The sequence below is a fragment of the Entelurus aequoreus genome, linkage group LG09, assembly GCF_033978785.1.
Source record: "Entelurus aequoreus isolate RoL-2023_Sb linkage group LG09, RoL_Eaeq_v1.1, whole genome shotgun sequence".
Classification (NCBI taxonomy): Eukaryota; Metazoa; Chordata; class Actinopteri; order Syngnathiformes; family Syngnathidae; genus Entelurus; species Entelurus aequoreus.
In genome coordinates this window covers 66,739,499-66,746,998 of record NC_084739.1, presented here as the reverse complement: position 1 = coordinate 66,746,998, position 7,500 = coordinate 66,739,499, and the positions used below count along the sequence as shown (strand labels likewise).

Here is a 7,500-nt window from a genome sequence, read left to right as displayed (position 1 = left end):
ATTGGTTGGAAAATGACCAAAATTCAACGGTCAAATCAAGGTCGCAACCCGACATTGATTAAATGTCGTCGAAAAGCATGTTGTTTCAACGTTGTATTTGTGTTGTATAATATTGGTTGCGAAATGACCACATTTCAACAGTCAAATCAACGTCAGAACCCGACATTGATTAAACGTCGTCAAAAAGCATGTTGTTTCAACATTATGTTTGTGTTGTAGAATATTGGTTAGGAAATAGCTAAATTTCAATGGTCAAATCAATGTCACAACCCGACATTGATTAAATGTCGTCAAAAAGCATGTTGTTTCAACGTTATGTTTGTGTTGTAGAATAATGGTTGGAAAATGACTAAATTTCAATGTCAAATCAACGTCAGAACCCGACATTGATTAAATGTCGTCAAAAAGCATGTTGTTTCAACGTTATGTTTGTGTTGTAGAATAATGGTTGGAAAATGACTACATTTCAATGTCAAATCAACGTCAGAACCCAACATTGATTAAACGTCGTCAAAAAGCATGTTGTTTCAACGTTGTGTTTGTGTTGTAGAATATTGGTCAGGAAATGACCAAATTTCAATGGTCAAATTTAGGTCAGAACCCGACATAGATTAAACATCATCAAAAAGCATGTTGTTTTAATGTTGTATTTGTGTTGTAGAATATTGGTTAGCAAATGACCAAATTTCAATGGTCAAATCAACGTCAGAACCCGACATTGATTAAATGTCGTCAAAAAGCATGTTGTTTCAACGTTGTGTTTGTGTTGTAGAATATTGGTCAGGAAATGACCAAATTTCAATGGTCAAATTTAGGTCAGAACCCGACATAGATTAAACATCATCAAAAAGCATGTTGTTTTAATGTTGTATTTGTGTTGTAGAATATTGGTTAGCAAATGACCAAATTTCAATGGTCAAATCAACGTCAGAACCCGACATTGATTAAATGTCGTCAAAAAGCATGTTGTTTCAACGTTGTGTTTGTGTTGTAGAATAATGGTTGGGAAATGACCACATTTCTAAGGTCAAATCAACGTCACAACCCGACACTGATTAAACGTCGTCAAAAACAATGTTGTATTTCTGTTGTAGAATATTGGTTGGGAAATGACCAACATTCAATTGCCAAATCAACGTCAAAACCCAACATTGATTAAACGTCGTCGAAAAGCATGTTGTTTCAATGTTATGTTTGTGTTGTAGAATATTGGTTGGAAAATGACCAAAATTCAACGGTCAAATCAAGGTCGCAACCCGACATTGATTAAATGTCGTCGAAAAGCATGTTGTTTCAACGTTGTATTTGTGTTGTATAATATTGGTTGCGAAATGACCACATTTCAACAGTCAAATCAACGTCAGAACCCGACATTGATTAAACGTCGTCAAAAAGCATGTTGTTTCAACGTTATGTTTGTGTTGTAGAATATTGGTTAGGAAATAGCTAAATTTCAATGGTCAAATCAATGTCACAACCCGACATTGATAAAATGTCGTCAAAAAGCATGTTGTTTCAACGTTATGTTTGTGTTGTAGAATAATGGTTGGAAAATGACTAAATTTCAATGTCAAATCAACGTCAGAACCCGACATTGATTAAATGTCGTCAAAAAGCATGTTGTTTCAACGTTATGTTTGTGTTGTAGAATAATGGTTGGAAAATGACTAAATTTCAATGTCAAATCAACGTCAGAACCCGACATTGATTAAATGTCGTCAAAAAGCATGTTGTTTCAACGTTGTGTTTGTGTTGTAGAATAATGGTTGGGAAATGACCACATTTCTAAGGTCAAATCAACGTCAGAACCCGACACTGATTAAACGTCGTCGAAAACCATGTTGTATTTCTGTTGTAGAATATTGGTTGGAAAATGACCAAAATTCAATGGTCAAATCAACGTCAAAACCCGACATTGATTAAACGTCGTCGAAAAGCATGTTGTTTCAACGTTATGTTTGTGTTGTAGAATATTGGTTGGGAAATGACCAAAATTCAACGGTCAAATCCAGGTCGCAACCCGACATTGATTAAATGTCGTCAAAAAGCATGTTGTTTCAACGTTGTATTTGTGTTGTAGAATATTGGTTGCGAAATGACCACATTTCAACAGTCAAATCAACGTCAGAACCCGACATTGATTAAACGTCGTCAAAAAGCATGTTGTTTCAACATTATGTTTGTGTTGTAGAATATTGGTTAGGAAATAACTAAATTGCAATGGTCAAATCAATGTCACAACCCGACATTGATTAAATGTCGTCAAAAAGCATGTTGTTTCAACGTTATGTTTGTGTTGTAGAATATTGGTTGGAAAATGACCAAAATTCAATGGTCAAATCAACGTCAAAACCCGACATTGATTAAACGTCGTCGAAAAGCATGTTGTTTCAACGTTATGTTTGTGTTGTAGAATATTGGTTGGGAAATGACCAAAATTCAACGGTCAAATCCAGGTCGCAACCCGACATTGATTAAATGTCGTCAAAAAGCATGTTGTTTCAACGTTGTATTTGTGTTGTAGAATATTGGTTGGGAAATGACCAAAATTCAACGGTCAAATCAAGGTCGCAACCCGACATTGATTAAATGTCGTCAAAAAGCATGTTGTGTCAATGTTGTATTTGTGTTGTAGAATATTGGTTGCGAAATGACCACATTTCAACGGTCAAATCAACGTCAGAACCCGACATTGATTAAACGTCGTCAAAAAGCATGTTGTTTAAACGTTAAGTTTGAGTTGCTCACAACTAGTTCAACAAGTTCTCGACGTTGTTTGAATGTTTTATACCTGCTGGGTTTTCTTACTGTTTTTTATTTAACTTTTTATTTAGCTAGATTTCTGGAAAAGAGACTCTTTTTTTTTATTTATTTTTGCAGGCTTTTAAAATGTCACAAACGGGGAGTCTTCCCTTTTTCATAACACAGAGCGAGGAGCTTGTCAGCTTATTTAAAGGTTAGCGTCTGCGTGCCAGCGGTAAATAGGAGATGAGAGCCCGTCGTTAACAGAACGGAGATAGAGGTGTTGGCTTTCCCCGTCAGCTCCTCTTCGCCGCCCTGTCGCAGACTCCGATAACGACTCGCTCGAGTGGCTCTTTTTAAACGCGCCGTTTTGTTTGCCAACGTTGGCGTTTGCGCTGATACGGAGTGACACCGCGTAGTAACGGAGGCAGACCTTTGCTCCTAGGGTCCGGCTGCAGGTCCACGCCGTCCAGCTTGTCCCCCTCAGGCTTGGTGTCGGCGATGGAGGTCACGGTGGGGACCACCTCTTGTTCTTTGTCCGGCTGCTCCGTGGTGTAGGTGTTGAGGCCCGGGATCTTCCTGCAGGTCAGGTTTAAAATCAGAAGACACCAGTTCATGGGGAGCTGCCATGATGTGTGCTGCAGATCATGTTTAAATCAGGAGACACCAGTTCATGGGGAGCTGCCATGGGGTGTGCTGCAGGTCATGTTTAAATCAGGAGACACCAGTTCATGGGGAGCTGCCATGATGTGTGCTGCAGGTCATGTTTAAATCAGGAGACACCAGTTCATGGGGAGCTGCCATGGGGTGTGCTGCAGATCATGTTTAAATCAGGAGACACCAGTTCATGGGGAGCTGCCATGATGTGTGCTGCAGATCATGTTTAAATCAGGAGACACCAGTTCATGGGGAGCTGCCATGATGTGTGCTCCACTAATGCCTCCACTAAACATAATGTCTCTATTTTTAAGGCTTGCTTGAGAGCACTTTGCGTTTCACTTTCACTTTTATATTGTTCACCTCACGGTCTTCAATCAATTTTTCATCCCCTCAGACGCACCGTTCCGCCTCAAACTTTTTGGAGTCCCGTCGTCTCCTAAAGTTTTATCCCACATCTTTTCCCCCCCACTACACAGTCAATAAAGGCCCAAAAGTAGTCGGTTTTATAGAAACCTCGGACGAAAAATAATGGATTGTGATTATAATTTTTATGCCCGACCGTCCAGTGAGGCGGAATGTTTTAACATCAATACATCACTTGGTTGAGGTACTCAAAGTAAGCATCACTTTATAACAATACAATACCCAGCAGGCACAAGACATTGAAACAACATTGTTGAATTAGATCAACTCAAACACAACATTGAAACTACATGCTTTTTGACAATGTCGGGTTCTGACGTTGATTTGACATTAAAATTTGGTCATGCAGCAAACAACATTCTGCAACACAAATACAACGTTGAAACAACATGCTTTTTGAAAACGTTTAATCAATGTCAGGTTGTGACGTTGATTTGACCATTGAAATGTGGTCATTTCCCAACCAATATTCTACAACACAAATACAACGTTGAAACAACATGATTTATGTCAACGTTTAACCAATGTTGGGTTCTGACGTTGATTTGACCATTGAAATTTGGTCAGTTCCCAACCAATATTTACAACACAAACATAACGTTGAAACAACATGCTTTTTAACAACATTTGTCAGATTCTGACGTTGATTTGACGTTTGAAATGTGGTCATTTCCCAACCAATATTCAACAACACAAATACAACGTTGAAACAACATGCTTTTTGAAAACGTTTAATCAATGTCAGGTTGTGACGTTGATCTGACCATTGAAATTTGGTCATTTCCCAACCAATATTCTACAACACAAATACAACGTTGAAACAACATGCTTTTTGACAACGTTTAATCAATGTCAGGTTATGCCCTTGATTTGACATTGAAATTTGGTCATTTCCAAACCAATATTTACAACACAAACATAACATTGAAACATGCTTTTTAACAACATTTGTCAGATTCTGACGTTGATTTGACGATTGAAATGTGGTCATTTCGCAACCAATATTCTACAACGCAAATACAACGTTGAAACAACATGATTTATGTCAACGTTTAACCAATGTTGGGTTCTGACGTTGATTTGACCATTGAAATTTGGTCATTTCCCAACCGATATTCTACAACACAAATACAACGTTGAAACAACATGCTTTTTGACAACGTTTAATCAATGTTGGGTTCTGACGTTGATTTGACCATTGAAATTTGGTCATTTTCCAGCCAACATTCTACAACACAAACATAACATTGAAACAACATGCTTTTTGACAACGTTTAATCAATTTCAGGTTATGCCCTTGATTTGACATTGAAATTTGGTCATTTCCAAACCAATATTTACAACACAAACATAACGTTGAAACATGCTTTTTAACAACATTTGTTCAATGTCAGATTCTGATGTTGATTTGACCATTGAAATGTGGTCATTTCCCAAGCAAAATATTCAACAACACAAATACAACGTTGAAACAACATGCTTTTTGACAACGTTAATTCAATGTCAGGTTGTGACGTTGATTTGACCGTTGAAATTTGGGTCATTTTCCAACCAATATTCTACAACACAAATACGACGTTGAAACAACATGCTTTTTGACAACGTCTGATCAATGTGGGGTTCAGACGTTCATTTGACGTTGAAATGTGGTCATTTCGCAACCAATATTCTACAACACCAATACAACGTTGAAACAACATGCTTTTTGACAACGTTTAATCAATGTTGGGTTCTGACGTTGATTTGACCATTGAAATGTGGTCATTTCCCAACCAATATTCTACAACACAAATACAATGTTGAAACAACATGCTTTTTGACAACGTTTAATCAATGTCAGGTAATGCCCTTGATTTGACATTGAAATTTGGTCATTTCCAAACCAATATTTACAACACAAAGATAACATTGAAACATGCTTTTTAACAACATTTGTCAGATTCTGACGTTGATTTGATGATTGAAATGTGGTCATTTCCCAACCAATAATCAACAACACAAACATAACGTTGAAACAACATGCTTTTTGACAACGATAATTCAATGTCAGGTTGTGACGTTGATTTGACTGTTGAAATGTTGGTCATTTTCCAACCAATATTCTACAACACCAATACAACGTTGAAACAACATGCTTTTTGACAACTTCTAATCAACGTGGGGTTCTGACGTTCATTTGACATTGAAATTTGGTCATTTCGCAACCAATATTCTACAACGCAAATACAACTTTGAAACAACATGATTTATGTCAACGTTTAACCAATGTTGGGTTCTGACGTTGATTTGACCATTGAAATTTGGTCATTTACCAACCAATATTCTACAACACAAATACAACGTTGAAACAACATGCTTTTTGACAACGTTTAATCAATGTTGGGTTCTGACGTTGATTTGACCATTGAAATTTGGTCATTTTCCAACCAACATTCTACAACACAAACATAACGTTGAAACAACATGCTTTTTGACAACGTTTAATCAATGTCAAGTTATGCCCTTGATTTGACATTGAAATTTGGTCATTTTCCAACCAATATTCTACAACACAAACATAACGTTGAAACATGCTTTTTAACATTTGTTCAATGTCAGATTCTGATGTTGATTTGACGATTGAAATGTGGTCATTTCCCAAGCAAAATATTCAACAACACAAATACAACGTTGAAACAACATGCTTTTTGACAACGTTAATTCAATGTCAGGTTGTGACGTTGATTTGACCGTTGAAATTTGGGTCATTTTCCAACCAATATTCTACAACACAAACATAACGTTGAAACAACATGCTTTTTAACAACTTTTAATCAATGTTGGTTTCTGACGTTGATTTGACCATTGAATTTTGGTCATTTCCAAACCAATATTTACAACACAAACATAACGTTGAAACATGCTTTTTAACAACATTTGTTCAATGTCAGATTTTGATGTTGATTTGACCATTGAAATGTGGTCATTTCCCAAGCAAAATATTCAACAACACAAATACAACGTTGAAACAACATGCTTTTTGACAACGTTAATTCAATGTCAGGTTGTGACGTTGATTTGACCGTTGAAATTTGGGTCATTTTCCAACCAATATTCTACACACAAACATAACGTTGAAACAACATGCTTTTTAACAACTTTTAATCAATGTTGGTTTCTGACGTTGATTTGACCATTGAATTTTGGTCATTTTCCAACCAATATTCTACAACACAAACATAACGTTGAAACAACATGCTTTTTAACAACTTTTAATCAATGTTGGTTTCTGACGTTGATTTGACCATTGAATTTTGGTCATTTTCCAACCAATATTCTACAACACAAACATAACGTTGAAACAACATGCTTTTTAACAACTTTTAATCAATGTTGGTTTCTGACGTTGATTTGACCATTGAATTTTGGTCATTTTCCAACCAATATTCTACAACACAAACATAACGTTGAAACAACATGCTTTTTAACAACTTTTAATCAATGTTGGTTTCTGACGTTGATTTGACCATTGAATTTTGGTCATTTTCCAACCAATATTCTACAACACAAATACATCGTTGAAACAACATGATTTATGTCAACGTTTAACCAATGTCGGGTTCTGACGTTGATTTGACCATTGAAATTTGGTCATTTCCCAACCAATATTCTACAACACAAATACAACGTTGAAAC

At 36.4% G+C, this 7,500-nt stretch overlaps 1 protein-coding gene across 1 annotated transcript in view; it reads right to left on the bottom strand.

Annotated features, from left to right (window-relative positions):
* The window catches only part of LOC133657636 (VPS10 domain-containing receptor SorCS1-like), a 79,124-nt gene that overhangs the window by 4,218 nt on the left and 67,406 nt on the right, over positions 1 to 7,500 (bottom strand). The window contains exon 19 of the mRNA XM_062059203.1: positions 3,176 to 3,321. Within this exon, the coding sequence (XP_061915187.1) occupies positions 3,176 to 3,321 (146 nt within the window). The remainder of the gene's footprint in view (positions 1 to 3,175; positions 3,322 to 7,500) is intronic.